General features: G+C 44.4%; 1 protein-coding gene across 1 annotated transcript in view; it reads right to left on the reverse strand.

Annotated features, from left to right (window-relative positions):
- The window catches only part of LOC144114534 (hemicentin-2-like), a 691,994-nt gene that overhangs the window by 128,745 nt on the left and 541,854 nt on the right, over positions 1-21,395 (reverse strand). Inside the window, exon 5 of the mRNA XM_077648339.1 lies at positions 6,202-6,405. Within this exon, the coding sequence (XP_077504465.1) occupies positions 6,202-6,405 (204 nt within the window). The remainder of the gene's footprint in view (positions 1-6,201; positions 6,406-21,395) is intronic.

Here is a 21,395-nt window from a genome sequence, read left to right on the forward strand (position 1 = left end):
GTGTGTGTGTGTGTGTGTGTGTGTGTGTGTGCGTGTGCGTGTGCGTGTGCGTGTGCGTGTGTGTGTGTGTGTGTGTGTGTGTGTGTGTGTTGTGTGTGTGTGTGTGTGTGTGTGTGTGTGTGTGTGTGTGTGTGTGTGTGTGTGTGTGTGTGTGTGTGTGTGTGTGTGTGTGTTACCAGTAGATGTAGTAGAGCTAGGGGTATTAAGGGAAAAAAAGATTTGTGGGCAAAGGGTAACCGCAGTTCGCGCTAGACAGGGTCAGTTTGAGACAAACGAAAGCTTTGTCCTCCCACGGAAGTAGTACAGATGATGATAACGATGGTAATTATAATTTTTACGATGGTGGCGGTGAAATGCTACTTATGCCTGCATTGCTGATTGTGGCGACCTCGCATGGTATAACAAGTGTCGCCAAAAAGCGACGCTTTGATTTCCGTGAAAAGAGGCGGAGTGTGTTCTGTGTAGTCTTGCCTCGGTACACGCCTTTTCCTGAGAGTAAATTCACGAAAGAGATGGAGCTTGTGAATGAAACCATTCGCACCGAATGAGCTGGCAAAAGGAAGCGGGCATTCTGCTACTGGCCAGATTTGAAAGCGAAACGTGTAGTGAATAGCCTCTCATAGAAAACACATTGGGAACAGTTTCCCCGACGCGAAAAGAAATTGATTTCTCTATCTTTATTTTACCCTTTTTTTGGAAGCGTGAGCTTTGTAGCCCGCGAAGCATGCATATTTGTGAAGGTTTGATGCATTACGCGTAAATTGCAAATAAGAGCGCACATACAATTTTTACTCACATGGATAAAGGGAGCGGGGCGCATTCCACCTTTAAAAACATCTAGTTGTAATTTTTTGTGTACCTGAAAGATATGTGAATAAAATATATCACTAATCTTAGGACATATGCCGACCGCATGCAATATGGTGAAAAGGTTTTTTATTTGAAACTGCTGCAGTTCTTTTTTTTACTGCTGCGAATATTCGTTATATATATATATATATATATATATATATATATATATATATATATATATATATATATATATATATATATATATATATATATATATATGGCCTGTATTCTCATGGCCTGTATTCTAGATGGTTTGCATTTGCAACTGTGCTTACTTATGGACAGCAGAACAGTCGCAATGCCAGTTCAATTCGACAGCCCTGCAGAAAATGGTATGCAGAAAGAATGGTTACAGCGAAGACAGCGTTTCCATGCTGGTCCCGTTAGGTGCTTAACGCGAAATCTATTGTCGTACTAGAAATCAAAATCGGAGCTTGATTTGTAGTGAATATTTCTACTTCTGTTTTGTCACATTAGCAAGCAATGTTCATATTGCATTTTTTCTTTGTTTTGCACTGTTGTACCGGTTATGAAATGACAATGTTCATTCTACAAACGAGTCTGTTTGCAACTCTTACTAATTAAAGGTGAACAAGCATGTCAAACAGTGAAGCAGTACAAGTTGTAGGAACGTTAACGTAACGCTTCATTCATTGGCTGTCGGTAAGTTAGCAGTAGTGAATTAATTGGTAATGGTGAACTGAACACCACGCCATAACAAAGGCAGCCAAAACACACGTTCCTTCGGAATAATAGTTTTGCGTTATTGAGTTCGGTCGTCGGGCTGTATGCCTCGCCTTCTCGTAAAGGAGCGCTATGAAACTGCATTTCGTGCTTATCGACAAAGAACGAAGACTCGTTGCCGATGCGGTTTCTTCTGTTCTTTTTTATGAAATCGTAACACTAAAGATGTCGTTATTTCAAAAGCAATGAGGCATGGCTGCCAAGCGTGCTGAAGCCACTTTTCTGTCCTGCGAGAGACGGTCGAACAGTTACATCGCTTCAAATAATCGCAAGAACAAAATTAGCGTCAGTGTACTGTCCAGAAAACTTGTTTGGTAGCTGGTAGCCCAGAACCACCTTTTTTAATATTTTACAGAAACATATTTGGTATTTAAATTGATGCACAAGCAAAAGAATCTTTGCGCATAAAGCTGTGCACTTGGGCATAAATTTAGCCTAATAAATGGCTTGTTTCTGTGATTTGTGATTTTACCAGTTCCCAAAGGATGACGGTGCTTTGGGGCAGTCGGTTCCAAGTCTTGATGTTGAAAAATCGCAGAACACGAAGGCGTTGACACAGGTCTTTTGGTCCTTCGATGTATCTTTGCCTTGTTTATGCTCCCACTTTTCAGCACCAGGGATCACAAGAGCTGCAGTTGGAGCGTTCTATTTTCTCAGACATCATGTGTTTTGAATGGGCTGAAAAGCACCATGAAACGGCTCCTACGTCAGGTGTGGGTTACATGGCTGAACTTGATAGAAGCAGGACCATTTCATACGCAAAATTTTCAGCATACTGGGTGAACAAAAAATAACACAATATAGCACTGGAGTAATGAGAAAATTGAGGAAATACTAAGCTGAAGCAAAAACACAGATGTCGAGACGCACAAAAATGATTCAGTTATCCTTAGCAGTCAAAAGAGGCGACAAAGGAAACGCAAAAGCACTTTGGAACTTAAAAGACAAAGACCTACGGCGCAGAAGATTTCAGATCAGGAGGCCGTCGCAAAACAATTACCGCGGCAAGGAACAGGTGTTGAGACTTCCTGATGATACGAATAACGCCGGAGATTTCGTGTCAACGTCTCGACAAATGATGGATGCCGTCGACCACTTCAAGCAATTTCTTGGGCCTCATGAATAAAAGGCAGGGACTCACAGAAGGTGTGAAAAAAAAAAGGAATTACTTCCCATAAACTGAACGCCAGGTATAAATAACCAGGAGATAAAATCACATTCGTTTCACTCTCGGGACGCTGTTGAATACACTTTTTTGTTTCAAACAACTGTTTTAGCGCCGTTTCATGCGGCCCCCTGCGATCGCAAGAAGTAAGCTTTCAGTCTCTTAAACAAATACCGTTCAGTTCGAATAATCGAATAATGACACTACTCGAATACATGCAAGTAAGTAATTTTACCTACACTTGCGATATAACGATGTTCACACTATAGGACCTTAAAAAAAGGTGGAAACGAACGCAAACCCATTATCTTATACAAGAGACGAGAGCTTTTGTGAGGCAAAGAAAAAAGTAATAACAAGCCGTGTTCCCACTAGAAAATGGAAGCGCGCCGCGGTGCCGCGAGAGCGGCCGCGAAGACAAACACAAGCCGTGCTTCAGTATCGTCCATCGAAATTGCGCTACCGACTGTCACTTTATTTCTGCCCATGTGTTTGGCTTGGCGCCTGCCAAAGGCTCCCTGTTTACTTCCGTCGTTACCGGGCAACCACATCGTCGATCAAACCTAACCCGCACGACCGTGTCACGTCACTCAGCTCGCGCCCGGAGGAAGAAACCTCATTCATCTGCGCGGCCGGGTGCACTCCCGAGGAGAGCTCCTCTGAATTGGGGCCCGGCCGCTTTTCTTTCGCCCTCCTTCGTTTCCTCGCCGAAGTAGAAGTTCCAGCTTTCGCGAGTTTCTTCCTCGGAGCAGATTGCTTTGACCGATTGGGTGCCGAGATCTGAGAAATGACCTCTGCAGCCATTGTTGGCTTTCTATATATATATATATATATATATATATATTATATATATATATATATATATATATATATATATATATATATATATATATATATATATATATATATATGTGTGTGTGTGTGTGTGTGTGTGTGTGTGTGTGTGTGTGTGTGTGTGTGTGTGTGTGTGTGTGTGTGTGTGTGTGCGCCGCCGAACAAAAAGAGGCGCGATTGGGGGACGGAAACGTTCTTGCTAATACTGCAAGGTGAAAGTAGCTTTCCTTTTCCAGTCATCGTCTTGTAATCGCATCACGGAGAGCCCTGCAATAGATTGCGCCGAGAGGAAAGGGAGCGCTTAGAGGAAAGAGGGTTCCGATTTATTTATGAGGGAGTTGTATTTTCATTCGCCTCGCTAAACATTAAGTGCACGGTGCAAAGTTACTTAAGTTTGTCCGTCGAGCCCGCATGGGTGTGTAACTGGAACAGCCCCTGAGAAATGCGGTAGAGAACTCGCGTTCTTCATGGCGGTCCAGAGGAAGGCGACAATGAGAACTGCGCGCTTTCTCCTTAAGCTTGCCTAGAGCCTCGCCTGCACCGCGAGCGCCGCAGGAATCTGACCGCGCGGCTCGGAGGTTATTCGAGCCACAGGAGAAGTGGCTCCTGAACTTCCAAGTAACCCTGCGCGAAATACCACCGCATGAAGCAGTCGGGCCGTCGTTTCTTATTTCTATTCGTATATTGTGAGCTTTAACTTCCAGCACTATTTTTCAGTTCGCCTTTTCAAAAAAAAAAACGAAATTACCAGGGCACTTAACTTGCCCTACGAGCTATGAATGCGAAACATTGTGCACTACTCCTGTTTCCGTTTGTGCGTTTGTGGTTGATTATGTCTGTGGTATTCCGTGAGTTTGAGTAACTTAGCTCGCGTTCGCCACCAAACCGCACACCATTGGGAGCTCCGTGCGTTAGTGCCCATACATGCCAGAATTGGTCATTCTCCACTTCTCATTCGTAGATGGCGGAAGTCATCATGCCACTACCAGAGACGTGGCGCTGCGGTTAAGCGATACGCCACTGCGCTGGCTGGTGGCTGTTCCTGTCACAGCCACCCCTAGGGAGTGTGCCACCCAGGTTGCTCTTACCAAGCAACCTCTCGCGCACATGGCACGACGCTCCTCCGATCCCACCCGAGCTTCCTCCCATTAGCTACAGCTTGCGCGGCGCTCCTCCGAGCTTATTCGAGATTACCCGAATTATTACCGAATAACTCGGATGAGCAAGGGCAAGTGTCCACCGGAAGTGGACACTTCCGGTCTACATTTTCTGTCCACGCCCCGCATGAGGCAAGTAATGCTTACGCATTAAAAAAGTTTAATATCCACCCTTCATCGCTCAAAAGCTTCCTTCCAGCTGATGTTAAAGATTCCAACCCCAATCTGTCAGCAATAACATGGTGCTGCGCACTTCCGTGTGGTGCGTGCATGGGCGATGCAAGGCTGCAGTTTAACGTGGCTGCGTGCATAAAATGCCCGACTGAAATTGCGTAGCAAGCTGAGACAAAGCTTTTGTGCAAGAGCCATGGAGAAGAAAGGGCCCGGGGTGACTTTAGGGATGCGGCACCACTCCCTGTTCCCCTAACCAAGCGAGACATTTACCATGAGAAAACTGAAGTGACCTCGAAATTTTCGATGAAAAATGTGCGCGAAATCCGTTGTGCAGATAAACCTCTCCCTCCACTCTCTTCCCCCACCTTCCCCTCTTAGAGCTAGAATTGCTTGTAAATCTCCTTCTGAAAAGACTGCTATTTCGCCCACCATCTAAAACAGAAACCGCTTAGAACGAGTATAACCAATACAGAGGACGAGCTTTCAAAACAGTAGCAGCACTGATGTGTCGAAATAAATCTAAATGACTGAAATGAAACATCGAGGCGTACTGCGTTGCGAAACAACAACCTCGCCATTTGAGAAGCAGTAGTCAAGAGCTGATTTTGGTTGCCAGGAGTTCATTACTTTCTGCTCAGAACCGATCATACATACCTTATAATGCACTTTTTTTGTCAATATTTTTGCTTAGAGGAAACTGCGCGGAAGTGACGAAAAAATGAAGCAGATTGCTACGTTAAGTTCGGAAGCGCTGCGAGGGTATGCTACCAGACATTTTCGCCGGCAGTACAGCATTAACCCTCTGCTCTTTATTTTGATTCGTTTTGTAGCGATAGCTGTATTACGGTAGCATTTCGAGCCTTCAGCGTGGCGGCGCCGTGGCGGTGGAGGCACAGCCACAGGGTTGTGGCACCGCCACCCTGTGGCTGCGCCGCCACGCTGTCACGTGGTGCGGAGCAACTGCCGGCGGCGCGGCGCCGTAGGTGATCACTTGGTTCGTCACGTGGTTGGTCACGTGAGCAAGTTTAACTCGGCCAGCTGTAGCTATCGCGTCACTCCAAGTTTAACCAAAGCTAAACCACCACAAATTTTTTTTTTCTCAAAAATTTCTTCGAAGGGGCAGCTGTTGTCCTGGGGCACTAAGTGTCAGCGTTCAATATTTCCCGCAGTTTCTGGAATAACATTTTCGAAGTAACCCGCGCGAATGGCTGACGGCTCGCGCAATGGCTGCGCAAAGGGAAAAAAAAAAGATTGTAGGGGCATCGTTACGCTTACGGTGCAGGTCTACGGTGACGGACGACTTGACGGGTTGGGTGCCGGTGCCACTGACGGCTGCGCACGTGACCACCTTGCGGAAGTGGCTCCGCTCCAGGCGTTCCACCTCGATCCACGACAGCGTCTTGTCGCCCTGCAGCTGCGTCACGGCACGGTGAATCGCCGAGTGTCCCACGTGCCAAGTGACGGTCGGATTCGGGTGGCCTGCGAGAGACGTGGCAGCGTGGTCTCCTTAGTGCACGCATCCTCGCGATTGAGAGACGCTCGCACCTTATTACATATCCGTAAATTCTGGACAAGCGCATATTTTCATCTGGTAGTTGTTTATTGACGTAATGTTTTCGCATTTTTTCGCAGGTTTTTCTTTAATTGTTACAGTTTGAATATTTCCCCAACAGCCCTACTGCAAAACGCAGGACTTGAACAGCTGGCCATGCGTCGTCACCGCGAAAAGTTATAGTTATTCTACCTATATTATCACAATGAAATAAAAATAGAGAAAGGAATTTTAGTTGAGCACCCATCTCGCCATCCTACACGCTCCTACTGTTTTAAAAAAGTTCGCGCGTTTTCATGCAAAACTAATGTTTTTAAGTGCTCGTTCTTTCCCCCATACCATCGCTAAGTGGAATGGTTTACCCGCACACGTTGTCAATCGCAAATCGGTGAATTTTTACGAGCTCTGAATGAAGCATAGGGCTCATATGTATCCCTGTTTTGGGCCAAGTACGATGCCTTTGTTCGTTGCAAGTTAGATGTCATTGCCTGTTCTCTACCTTTGTAATCGATTTTGTGTTGTGTGTTCTGGTTTTGACACTGTTCGCTTGCCACTTCTGTTTCAATGTACTTCTCATTTTTATCATTATGTCTGTACCCCGCTCCTGTCTAAGGCCTGTAACACAGGCCGGCAGTATTTAGTAAATAAACATAGTATGATTCCATTATAGCACTGAACATATCCGCAGATCTCTCCTCGGGGCGCCAGTAGTTTTCTGCTATTTATTATCAAAAACGCACCCCATTGGCTTTCTACGACAGTCTTAGCTACTCGGTGCGAGCGCAGAAAAGACTTTAAAAGTAAGGTTTTTTTTTTTGCTGCGCATCAATGGTTTGACCCTTCCCATCAATATTTTCATAACAACCTCTGGCAATATTCTACACTCGTCTCATAAATAAGAGTTTCCCAAGAAAGTTCCACTTGTGCTTGAGACCATTGCTTGAGACCATTGAGACTTGTGCTTGAGACCATTGGCAGAACTCTATCTTGCTAGACCTGTCTCGCCGGTCCTAAAATCGCTTTCCATCTTTAGTAACGAGCATGTGTTCGGACAGAAAAAAAAACACGTTTAATATGTCATCATAAAAACAATGGGAGAAAACTGCAGTCGGCTGCATTGAAGAAATGCGAAAGCTTTTACGTTTGAACGTCAGGAACTTTTTTTCCCTAGTCATCGTTGTCACGTGACACTTATAACGTGACCCTTGGATGACGTCAGCCATTTTTTTGCAAGCCATGTTTTTCTAACATCAGTACACATCCCCAATACACTTTGCCGTCGTACACACCACAACGCAACCACTTCGTGCCCCTCTAACATGCTTCAACCAACGACCCTACGGGGAGTATGCATTGCGTGCCTGCCTTGCACACAGATGGCCTGGGTTCAAGCAGCAATGCCAGCGAATTTCTTTTTCGTATGAGTTCACGTGAGGACACGCTCTGCTGACAGTTCCTGTACAGGCCACTCATGAGACAACAAATGCTTTCGCATTAAAAGGATGATAGGATGACGCTCGAGAATGCTGCACTTGTTCCATCGGGTCTGCCTATGCGTGCAGTTCAGCACTCTAGTAGTACTGAGGGCATCATGAATGCAATGACAGCCAAAAAGAAAAAAAATTGGAGTATCGCCTTTAACAGTGGAACGCGACAACGTGTCGCAGCGCTGCCAGGGAGTCCACGGAACGCCATCGCCCGTTCGACGCGACGCCTTACCCGCTGGAAACACCTTTGAATGCATTTTATATTGTTTCAATTGATTAAATTATTAATTGGTCAATTACGCACTTTAAACTTTTTAAATAATCACCATCAAGCATTGGCTTTTTTATTCTGAGGATTTTGACACCTTTATTTATTTATTTATTTATTTATTTATTTATTTATTTATTTATTTATTTATTTATTTATTTATTCAAGATACTCACAGGCTCCAAATACGCGTATTGTGTGACGGGGCATATACAGGAAGCGAAGCACACAAAAGGACACAAAAGCGAATCATGCATCATTATACAACACGTGACAACTAAAAAAGGTGACTAAAATTGATTAACAGAGTACAAGACAGCATATAAAGCATCTAAGAAAAGCACAGCAGTACTTTTTCCTTGAAGGCTGCAGGGTAATGAATGGGAGCAATGCGATCAGGAAGATTATTCCAGTAGCTTATGGCACTCGGCAGCGCTGATGAATTACAAGCCGTGGTTCCACCGAATATGCGCCTAAAATGGTGGTCATTATAAAGACGACGGGATGTGCGGTGTGGTTTGGAAAGTTTGAGGGTACTAGGATGGTGACTATGAATTATTTTATTTTTCATTTCTTTAATTGATGGCTCAATTATAAATATTTCCTTAACTCGTCATCGCCTATCACACGCAAATTACCATCAGGCGATTTTTTTACGCAGCCCCAGATTATTTCCGACACGCGGCGCCGACTATTACTACTCCGACGTCTTTTCGACTCAACGCCGTCGCGTAAAACCGCCCGCTTTGAGGAATGGCAGTTGAGGGGCTCATCCAGCCTATGGAATTACGATGAATGCCAATGTCCTATTAGAAGGAACTCTGCTCTGCTTAAGTAATGATAACGGACGTTATCGATTGTACGTGTGCCTCTCTGATGGACTCGGAGCGGTTTGCTCCAGACGAAGCGGCGATATGCTCCGTAACCAATTCGATCAAATGAGCCTGCAATCGTATATGCGCTACGCTAAGCAAAAGATGCGTTGGTCTTCCCTGCACGTATAGGACCGATGAGACTAACGCGCTACACAAAACAAACCCTCACTTTCACTCGCATGTCGCACAGAGCATATATATAGAAAACTCGAGCGGCTATGTGCGTCCGACATCGTAACACGAGAATGCCGTCGAGTGGCGACGAAGGTAAGCACGATAAGCTGAGGGCATTTGTTGGATAAGGAGTAAATTATCGATGAAGTATGACCTCGCACAGAGTCGTCTTCCTGTGCGTGCGAGATTCAGAACTGCGAGTGCCACCTTCCTCCGTGGGGAAACGCTGTCGAGACCGCTATGAGCGAGGCACTATCTTGGCAAGACAGGAGTGCCCAAATTAAATGCATTTTTCATAAGGTTTCATACATCAAACATTATTTTCTACTACAAAGCCAAGTTAAGGGTTCCATGACAATTTTCACCGTGTATCATGCACGTTTACCCTCTTTTCTGTTTTTGTTTTTTTATTTATATAAGGAGGAAAGCTTCCTCAAGCCGTTTATGTTTCTCGTGCTCTCAACATGAACGGCGGGGCCATTCGCGACGTCATTACTGGAGGGAGAGCTGCGGATAATATTCTTGATGAATAAAAAACAGTATATCTCTCCACTTCGTTCCACTCTCTTAGATAGCGGCATGGGCAACGTGCTTAAGCGGAAATCTAGAAATCGCAAGTTTTCTAATGTTTTGTCCCGCTGGTAGTAGGTGCGACCACCGATGGTATCGCCAAGTTCTAGATTTTCGCGTTCTCGTGAGGCCCTTTAAATCTTATAGCGCAAGCAAATATAGGGTCAAATATTTGATCCTGCCAAACGACGAAAGGGTTCGTACTTTACAGCGTAGAAAGTGCAGCCGTATATGAAATTCAAATTATTGCCCTTGTATATCATTTCAGACCGGTCAATGCAGGGGAACGCTCGCCAAAGTTCTTATAATGAATTGAGCGCGCAGGATAAAACAAGCTTTCAGGTACTTTCAATACGAACGGCAAAATATGTCCTAAGCGAAACAGAAGCAGGCCATACAGTTGCTCCCACTATATATAGTGCCACAGCAACCAGCCATAGAGTTCGATTTCGCTGACGAAGAAAATAATTTTTGAATTCATTCAAGGCAAATGCCTTCTAAACGGTATTCTGCGCATTGCACGTCGCAATAAATGTTTCCGGCAAAGTCTTATGCTCATCGTCATTTCGCTTTGCAAAGAAAGGCAATGCATTGCAGACATCCATGCATCGCGTCGGGATTTCAGCATGCTTTATATAAAAGCAAGCATGCAAAATAAATTTTGTTACTTCTTGGAGAATAGAACGCCTCTTGTGATGCAAATGTATTATGCAGATTGAATTCCATCTCCTTTTTTTTTTTTCAAACAAAAAGGGGGAACCTGAGCCTTAGTGACAATATCCTTCTTCAGACATGCAGCACTACGCTTGCGATCCTGACCTTTCCTTTAAAATAAATTACGTTTTCGAAAGGAATACTTACTGTCCTGCAATAGTGAGTTTTATTAAAAGCCTTAGTCAAAAGAACAGCAACTGCAAAAGAAAAAAAAGAACTCATATCCTAGAGCAGTGGTAGCCAATTCTGCACTAATGCGAAGGCGCCAGCGACTTTACGCCCTACTCTGGACGTCTGGTCCACGAAGAAGCAAAGCAAAAAAAATATGTCTCTCGCCAGCATCGCCCTATTGACAGCCCCCAGCCAACGAAAAGCGGAAAGAGCCAACGGAAAGCGATCATCCGCCGTCCTGCACGGTCAGTGGTTCGCGTGACTGCAGCTCACGCAAAAGGGCGGCGGCCATGCCTCGTGCCCACCGCAGCGTGCTCAGGCAGATGGCTCCCTTCTTCATACAAGCCCACGAAAAAAAAATAACAAAAGACTCGTCTGGCACGACGGCTTTGCCACGAGGGCCGAAGCTGCCGCTTTGGAAAGAGCGTCAGCAGCACTGTTGATCTTGTAGTACTTCCCGTGAGATAAGCAAAGGACCCTCCGCCGGGACTGCCCGCTGCTCTGAGCAGCTGTCGCCCGCCAGCGGCGCTGTCTGTGAAGTTGCCTTTCTTCTCAGATGTCTGGTCGTATTATGATGGAAATGAGAAAGCAATGTCACTGAGGCGCAGCACAACGGGCACGGGAGCAAAACTCAGACGTTCACACGCCGCGAATGGGCATGCACTGCGGCGGGAGTCATTAGGGTCAGGACTCGAGCAAAGGTCGCTCGCACACTAGCTGAGAAATGCCCGCCAAAGACAGGGCTATATGTTTACTGCGCGCCATTCTTTGGCTGCTTAGCGGGGTAACCCGAGCGAGCTGCTCTAATTGGAAGAATGATCTGCTCTGGGCTAATACGCTTGTTACTCCCCCCCCCCCCCCCCCCCCCCCCGGCGCTTGTGCGTACTTTCTTCAGTAATGCAGTGTTCATAAAAACGAAGCGCAATAATCGCGGTTATTTGGAGAATACAGAAGTAAATGGCGCAAAGCAATGTCTCTCAAATTTGAGAAATAAAGTTGAAATTTTTTTTGAAATGACAGTCAGCCGTCAAGAAACTGAAAACTCCCAGACTCCACGCTCCTGCCGTTGTGACGACGTAAAAGCGAAATGTGCACCAAGAGTACAACGTTTTCCGGCGTGTCAGTTGCGACTGAACTCCAGCCAGGAGCAGCATTGAAGGCTCGCGCAATTCTCCACTTGTTAAAGCATATTATATTAACCAAGAAAGTATAGCGAGACAAAATATCAAACAGCAACGGCAGGCAAGACGACTTTCAGTGCTTTCAAAAAGGTCAACTGTCCGAAATTCTCGAGAAGTGGAGCGGTCCTCACCGGTGCCTCAGCAACCGAAGTGCTCCTGCGTTGACGCAACGAGAAATGCTCGAAAGATGAGAATTCCACACTGAACTATGCGTGCTTAAAAATAGGATAGCGTAAGCCGTTTCAGTGTCTTTGTGACACAGAAAGTAAAATAACTTGACGCTCATATAAGCCTCGGTCTTTGCGTTGGCGGTCACAGCTTTTACGCTTTTCCTGATATCGATATTCGACTTCGGTGTTGTTGGCGGTAGTTTCTCAGGAAGAAAAGTTGAGTAAAGGTTAACGAACCCATGAAACCCTCTCCTAGACCTCTCCTGCATAGATCTGCGTCACTGAAAACAAAACGCAGCCATTGGGATGCATCGTCAGCGATGGCTGCCTCGGGGCCGTTTTAGTCACGGGCTTTCACAGAAATGCTACGACAAGTACCGTACAGATCATATTGTTGTCCGGGACTGCTAACACGAATAAATGAAAGCATCGACCAACAACCATTCACGAAGCTGGTGACAAAGCTAAAGAGCCATTGATTTCAATAGGCGCGGCTACAACGAATTGAACCTATTGACAGGCAGTGCGAAACACCGAGAAGCACGTGAGAAGTCGTTCGCCTGGAACCTGCTTTCTATTACATGCGGCGTACCAAGTGCCGCAAAAGCTCCCAGGCCAAAGCATACGCGACTACGGAGACGGTGCGCGGTAGCATACGTCGATTTTCTGACCGTCGTCACCCTGATCTAGCGATCATAGATGGCGAAGAAAAAATTCGCCAGCCCTCTGAAGAGAACCCAGGTATCTTACTGTAGCCATTTCGCTGAGAAACTCGTGCAGCCCTGCTCCTGTCAATGGCGAAATTTCGCGACGAATGGTACCATATGGAAATCTATGCAGATGCACTAACGTATTCGTTTGCATTATGGAAAGGTAGCTGAATCCAGCCAGAAACAGTTAGGTGCTTTGCGTACATCTTGTCGTTTCCGGAGCGTGGCACGGGAGTGGGTGCGGGGATCGCACTGAGGCCCTTTCGGCTAGAATGCACTCGGTTGCTTAAAAACCTTAAACAACCATTAGAGATCTTTGTCGATCTTTGTTTGTAAGGACGGGCGCATATCTAAGCTGAAGCTTGTCCTTACTGTCAACTAAGAGCTGGCCGCACCATACATGGCTGTAGGTTGATAATGAGTGATCACGGAATTATATTTTGCCTGAAACATTAGTTTATTTAGAGAGCTTTCGATCGCAAAGTGCCTTTTGAACCTTGGCCGACTGCGGAAAAAAAAGTCGAATCTCAAGTGGCCTAGCCTTGTTGTCTCGACAGTCGTTCATCGGGTGCTGTATCGACAAGAGGGTTTCGTAGCCCTGTTCGTTTGATCAGCAGCTATAACAAGCAAACCCGAAAGGGCCGTTTTGAAGTACTGGGTGAGAAAAGGAGCCGAAGTTGGCATAGACAGTCAATGGCAACAGGAAGAACAAGCGCCGCCAGGGGAAGGAGCTCGGCAGATTATTTTTAAAGCAGCACATGCCGTTTTCCTGCAGTCTTCAGTTAAAGAGACGTACCTTGTTTGCGAGGAAGATAACAAAGCATGCATACCCGCATTGGCCAGGTCGCTTGTATTTACCTCAGCAACACTTAACCGTAAACAAGCACAACGAAGCCATATGCAAGCGACTTGACCTGGTTGTCGCGCAGCACTTCAGAATGGCGGAAAATCGCAGCACAGCATTAGAGGATAAAACAATTTCTTCAGTACTGCATTACTGTAAGGAACAGACAAGATAACACTTTTCTTTCTGCGTCTCCCGCAGCATATAAAGCCCACTTCCGTCCTTCCTCCACGACTGAACACAGCAGCTGTGGAATGTTCTGGCTGCCTCTTGCGAAAGAGATGCATACAGCGCTTTATTCCCATTGTAATAGTACAACTTGCCTTACTGCGAGACAGACGTTGCGGCTGTTGTTTTTTTTCTTGCGTGACACTTATAGCACATCCTAAATTGAATGTAGTCCTGCGTTTTTAGGGCGGAAGCCTACGACGGAAAGTTCAGGAAAAGTGGTTTACAAAGCAACTCCAATGACGTCATCAGCAAAGAAAAAAATTGCTTCCGAAGGTGCGGGGAATTGAACCAATGACCTTCAGATTGCGAGTCGAGTACACAACCCATAGCTCTGAAAACCGCGCTGACTTTTGGCGAATAAAAGTGAACTTAGTGTAAGCGTTGCCTTACGACTGTATGCTAATGAGCAGGTGTATCGTTAGAAAGGGCAAAATATAAATTAAAAAAATTATTGCTTTCGCCTTCAAAGCACGTAAGTAGTCTTCAGTCTTAGTCTTAAGTGTAGAACACAACTTTTCGATGGTGTACGCCTACCACTCGTTATCTCGAGAGATTGTAGCGAGAGCTGCCTGTACATAAATCCCACCGTTGAAAATTCGTAGCTTAGCGGATGTATGAACACTGCGTTCTGTGTCGAGCGAACATATGCATCCTCACTAGCATGCGTGATTATGCTCGCTTTGTTTGCGTACGCAACTGCTTTTCATGGTCCAGGTATAAACCTGAAGTTCTCTGTGATTTCGCGAAGACTCTTACCATGAGACAGAAGTTTTTGTACTGTAGTTTGTGCTTTTTTTTTGTAGCGCACTTTTTTTGCGGCAGTTGATAAGTCATAACGTATGTGGAGCTTTATTCTAGAAACTTTAAAAGGTCTGTGCGTGTTCACAAGCCAAAGTGACATTTCGGGCTTTGAGGAGTGTCACGGAGGCGGGCTCAGGATTAATTCCGGTAGGCTAGAATTTTTTTATCGCCGACTGAAGTCTGAGTACACGGGCTGTTCTGCATTTTACCGCCATTAGCCGCCGCGGTGGCTGAGTGGTTATGGCGCTCGGCTGCTGGCCCGAAAGACGCGGGTTCGATCCCGGCCGCGACGGTCGAATTTCGATGGAGGCGAAATTCTAGAGGCCCGTGTACTGTGCGATGTCAGTGCACGTTAAAGAACCCCAGGTAGTCGAAATTGCCGCAGCCCTTCACTACGACGTCTCTCATAGCCTGAGTCGCTTTGGGACGTTAAACTCCCAAACCAAACCAAATTTTACCGCCATTGAAATGCGGCCGCCGCAGCCGCGATCCAATCCACGAACTCGTACTCAGCGGCCGAACGCTGTAGCGACTTAGCCAGTGCGACTTATTAAGCTCGCCTTAAAACATGCGTGAATACTGCAGTCAGCATCGCTCTCTCTTTTTTTCTGTTTGCGGTTCGGTTTTTTTTTTCTAAACAGAACCGCTTGATACCACTCTGCCTTTTCCGGCACGCTGAAGTAGGCTTTGACTAGTTTTTCGATAAGTGTTGATCATGTGCTGTGCGCTGTTTTCTACTTCTTTGCTTTGAAGCAGTCATTGGCGCAATGATTTGTAACCTATCTCAAAACAACCTTGCCTGTTTTGTCGTTTTGTTTCTACAGATAACCAGAGCCTTGTTGGCCACGCGTGGTTAAGCAAGTTGAACTTCCGGTACTTAGCTTCTGGAACTTCCAGAATTTAGCTGCAATAAAGTTGTCTAAATAGCTTTTTCAATATCTTGAAGTTAACAGCACAGCCTAAGACGCACACACAGAGGATAACAGATGAGGACGAACACAACGCTGACAATCAAGTGAAGGATTTATTTCCACGAATTCGGGCATAAATATGCAGATGACGGGAAAATGACTGAAAACGCTCAACTCAAGAACAAAAATAAAACAAAACCCAATTCTCAGGAGAAAGCAATACAATGCTTGTGCTACCCCCAGAAGTGGCAGTTCCTTGTCCAGCAGTGTGATTGAAGGGGTGCTGACGCACAAAATTTCAAGCCTTCTAATCTTCAGAGCCTCGATTATATCTCACGTGCATTTGTCACGATCCCTGTTTTTTTTCCTTCTTCCCAATCTAGGCTGTGAATGCCGAGGTGGCCAGATTTAGCTTGTGCAACTTTGTAGCGGTGTTCTTTTAGTCTTTCATTACGACACAATCTCGGCATTCGCTGCCGAGATTGTGAAGAAACAAAAAGAAACAGGAAAAACAATGCGTGCCAGAGTACAGTGATTGCGCAGTGGTTGCAAGAAATCTTGACAAATACGCGCGAGAAATAATCGAGGCTCTAAAGATTAGAAGGCGTGAGAATTCGTGTGTCAGCACCCCTTGAATCACACTGCTGGACAAGGAACTGCCACTTCTGGGGGAAGCATAATCATTGCATTGCTTTGTCCTGAGCGTTTGGTTTTGATTTTGTGGTATTTTTGTTTTTGACATGAGCGCTGTGAGCTATTTTCTCGTCATCTGCATATTTATACCCGATGTCGCCGAAATAAATCCTTCAGTTGGTAGTCACCGCTGTGTTCGTCCTCATTCTTTGTCCTCAGACAGCGCTGTTAACTTCAATATGCTTCGTAACCAATTAGCCCGCCAAGACGTATTAGGAAATCTGTTTTTTGAGTACGTTTCTTCCTGTTCGCCGAGTGTGGGAATTTTCACGTCTATGTCAATATACGGCAGTTTCCTCCACAGTAATATACTAAGCTTTTCAGTATATACATACACATACCGGGTGTTTCAGCGGACACTTAAAAATAATTTAAAAAATAGGCTTTTTGCGGTAAAAATATGGCTTTTGCGGTATAGTATTACCAGCGTTAGCGGACACCAGAAAATCAGTGAATCGTCTTGAGTAGTAAACTGTTTAAGCAATTTTGAATCGTTAACTTTTTATCTACTAGAGTTGGGCGCCTAGTTGCAATTAGAGATTTGTGGCCGGTCCTCAGAGCTAGCCATATTAGTTTTTAGAATTTGGAAAACGGGATTAACCTCACCCCTGTGGCTCGACTAAGTCTGGCTGCATCGTGCGAAAATACATGCGCATTCGAAAGCATGCAGGCAAAGCAACCCCTCCACTGCACGTAACTAAACAAAAAAGCTAAATTTTTTCGAGCGACAGAGCCAAGCGTAATCGCGTTTTCGACATTCTAAAAACTGATATCGCTATTTCTAAAGACCGGCTAAAAATCTATAAGTGCGGCCAGGCGCTTAACTCTGGTAGTTAGAAACTTAATAAAAATTAGTTAACCACCTGACTAAAGACGATTCACTTGTTTTCTGGTGTCCGCCAGTGCTGCTAATGCAATGCCGGAAAAGACATATTTTTACCCAAAAAGGCTATTATATATATATATATATATATATATATATATATATATATATATATATATATATATATATATATATATATATATATATATATATATATATATATATATATATATATATATATATGAAGGGAGCGAACAGTCACCGAAACCAAGGTGCATAGGGGAACGTTAATTTTTTTTTTAGTGTGTTATGCTTATCAGTGGGATAATAATACTTAGATTAATAAATCGCTTAAAGAAAATTACTTATAAAGCATCGGAGGTCGTGGGTTCGGATCCCACCGGCGGCATGGTTGTTTTTTCTGCTGCTTTATAAGTAATTTTCTTTAAGCGATTTATTAATCTAAGTATTATTATCCCACTGATAAGCATAACACACTAAAAAAAAAAATTAACGTTCCCCTATGCACCTTGGTTTCGGTGACTGTTCGCTCCCTTCATAAATTTGTCAAACGGGCCCCTCATTTCCCTATATATATATATATATATATATATATATATATATATATATATATATATATATATATATATATATATATATATATATATATATATATATATATATATATATATATATATATATATATATATATATATATATATATATATATATATATATATATATATATATATATATATATATATTTATATATATATATATATATATATATATATATATATATATATATATATATTTATATATATATATATATATATATATATATATATATATATATATATATATATATATATATATTAGCAGACAAGGCAATGAATGAATGAGGGGCTCGTTTGACAAACATACGAATGAAGCCAACAGTCACCGATGGTGGGTCCGGATCCCACCAGAGGCATGGTTGTTTTTCTGCCGCTTTGGAAGTAATTTTTTAAGCGACAGATTAATCGAAGTATTATTCTACCATAGATTGGCACTACAAATAAAAAAAAATAGAAGCATTCCCCTGTGCACCTTGGTTTCGGTGACTGTTGGCTTCATATATATATATATATATATATATATATATATATATATATATATATATATATATATATACACATGCACACGGTGTCCCAGCTAAAGCAAGCTTTAAAAAAACCAAGTGTCCTAGCCCACTGCAAACCAAATGAGGGTTGCTCAGAGCCGTGTGGCCATATCTGCAGTAATTTTTGTTCTTCAAAGTTAATTAGTTCAGCCTAATTAGATAACATTTCATTCATTCATTTTAGGAGTAAACTGTCAGTATCAAAGTTGAAGACCGTCTCGAGAAAGAGCTACTAGCGCTGATTCCATCAAGGTACGATTTACGCAGCTTTATTTATTGGCCTTAAAAAATAGCTGTCACATGAAAAGCGGCAGGCTCACATCTCTGCCACAATGTGCACGCGAAGCCTCGTCGGGGAAAGCACTTCACACAAAACCGAGTTTTTTTCTCTAAGACGCGTCTTGGGACGTTCAAGTGGCAACGTTGTCACGTGGAAGCTTGTTTTTTATTGTGCGAGTTATGGTTTAAGGCCGGTAAAAAAACTACGCTTGGTCCAAACGTTTCAGTCAGCTGTTTTTCAAAGCAATCTACAACTTTCCATTGACACTTTTCTCTGGTCAATAATTGAAAACTTTGTTAATTAGGCTAACTAATTAACTTTGAAGAACGAAAAATACTGCAGACTATACGTCACGCGACTCTAAACAACCCTGAATTGGTTTCACGCGGCTAGGACATTCCGTGTTTTTTAAAACATTGGTTAAATTTAGCTGGGGCACCTGGTATTATATATACACATATGTACTTTTTTTTTCAGAATGAATGAAACTCTCCATTCCGACCTGTTTTGATGACAGCAGGTAAACGGCGCAAAAAAAAAAGAAGGAACAGCTCTCCGTTTTATACTGCATCAAGTTTGTAGAACGATGGAACGCCACTTACTAGTGCAAAGGTATACCGCGAGTTTGAAGAGTCAGACCTCACGAAGCTCTAGTGATTAGTCGCATAATGTACCAACTACCTTTAATTTCCCCTCGTTAACACAGCTTGCACGTTTCGAAGTTTTACACTGAAATAGCCGAAGGAGAGCCCTTGGATTTCGGCAGGCGGCAGCGAACAATGCAATTCCTCATGAGTCACAATCGAAACCTCTTGGCCTTGTAGCTTCACAACGGTTCCTAATGCAACTTGGCCGCCTCAGAGAGACGGTAGCTGGGCGACCCCTTCTGGAGCGGCTCCGAAAGAGATCTGAGTCCCGAGCCTACTTGGCACTTAGTACTTTTAGTTCCATAGTTCTTGATTGTTCCACGACAAAGCCAGCAGTTGAAACCACACTCGTTATTTTCGAGCTTTGACTATACGGTCATTATTCCTCACGGGCGCGCTAAGAGCAGTTCTCCTTTGCGGCAACGCAGTCGCTCGTACTTGAATATTTAGAAACAGAGTTTGCCCTCAATCTTCAAATTTTCACTGATGGTTCGGTGGATAAGGTCACAGAAGCTAGCGCAGCGCTTTTTTACATTCCTTCTTTGAATACTGCCTGGTCTGTAGGCTTTACTGAAGTCGTGTCGTCCACAGCGGCGGAAAGCGGTGCCATCGAGGCGGCTTTACGGAAGCTAGGGTCTTGTCCTGCTTAACGTGTTGTGATCCTGACGGATTCCAAATCGGCCCTTCAAAGGTTACCGCGCGGGTTCCCTACTGATGCCTTGTCTCTTAGCTCCCTAAGCGTGGTGCGTAATCAGCACAGCAGAGACTTCTCTATCCGTTTTTAATGGGTGCCCTCACACAAAGGTGTAATAGGCAATGAGGTGGAAGATAGCCTCGCCAATAAACCGCTCGCAAGTAATCCATCAAGTAAATTCCCTCAAGATGGCAAGAGACCCTTCAGAGAAACGGAGCTCAGCCATTTGTGTAACCTGTGGAGTTCACCCAACAAGCTGTGTGCGACCAGGGTACTAAAAAGATCCCAAGCTATTTTACTCCATCGCATTCGCACGGGCCCTGCTCGTATCCCTGTGTAGATGTATAAGACGGGCCTGGCTTCGTCTCCGCTATGTTCTACATGTGGTGTCTGCAGGGATACAACCCGGAAACGTGTGTGTTATTCGCTTCCCTCAAGAAGACGGGATCCTCTCACAGTTCCCTTCAGGACATTCTCTACTCGCGCGGAAAGCAGTCTTGTAGAAAGGAGGCTCCATGCCTTATTTTAAAGTACCTTCATGACTCGGATCTGGACTCCAGATGGTGGCAGCAGGAGTTGACTATTGACTACTATGGGTGATTGTGCGTATAGCGAAGTAGTTCAGCCAGGTATCAGGTACTGTCAGCAAGAAATAAAACGCGAACAAGAGAACTGAGACACGAACAGCAAAATAAGAAGCTCTTAGCCAGGGGAAGCACAATACTACCTTAGGTTATTTTAACGTCGAAGGTGCGCGACGGCTCTTCTCCAGAAGTGTTAATCAACCAAGCTATTATTTCTTTTCCAGAAGCTAATATGCTGTTTTTTTTTGGTGTTGCCACCTCAGTTTTGTTGTCCGCCTATCATTCATTGCTTGTAGTACGTGCCTGATTTGTGGGCTTTTATCATTTAGGCGTAGCTACGGTGCAGCAACTGCCGGAAAAATCCGCAAGACTAATCCCACCTGCAGCTTGCAACAACCTAAACCTCTCAACCTTACTTCGAGTACTATTCAGTCAGCATAATGAAGAAATGGGAGCGCGTAGAACACCGAGGACTGTGTAAAGAAGCATTGAAGAAGTGCCCTCGGTAGAGGAATTAAAGATATTGGATTCTTCGAATTATCTTTAACGCCTCTCAAGCTTTGTAGGAACATTTCCTGGACACATCTTAATTTCTTGAGTATGTAAACTGGAAACTATAAATATTTGCAGCGGGTGTATTTGGACAACGGAAGAGCGAGATTTCAGTTCACCCTTGGGCAGTGCCTTCGAAACCTTCTCGTGGCCGACAAGATAAACGAGGGAGAGTTTCTATTGGGCCTGCTGTCGCCGTGCTATCAAGGCTGCTCAAACGACGGGCGCGAGTCAGTTGCGAATCTATCCTACATGCGAGATCCTTCCATGCCTCGGGCCTGCATTCTTTGGCGCAGGCTGTAGGCTCCCCTTAAGGGCCAAAAAATTCTGACGCAAAATGCACTGCGTACTTCCCACGGAGCTTCAGCGAGGCGC

The sequence above is a fragment of the Amblyomma americanum genome, chromosome 1 (assembly GCF_052857255.1).
Source record: "Amblyomma americanum isolate KBUSLIRL-KWMA chromosome 1, ASM5285725v1, whole genome shotgun sequence".
Taxonomy (NCBI): domain Eukaryota; kingdom Metazoa; phylum Arthropoda; class Arachnida; order Ixodida; family Ixodidae; genus Amblyomma; species Amblyomma americanum.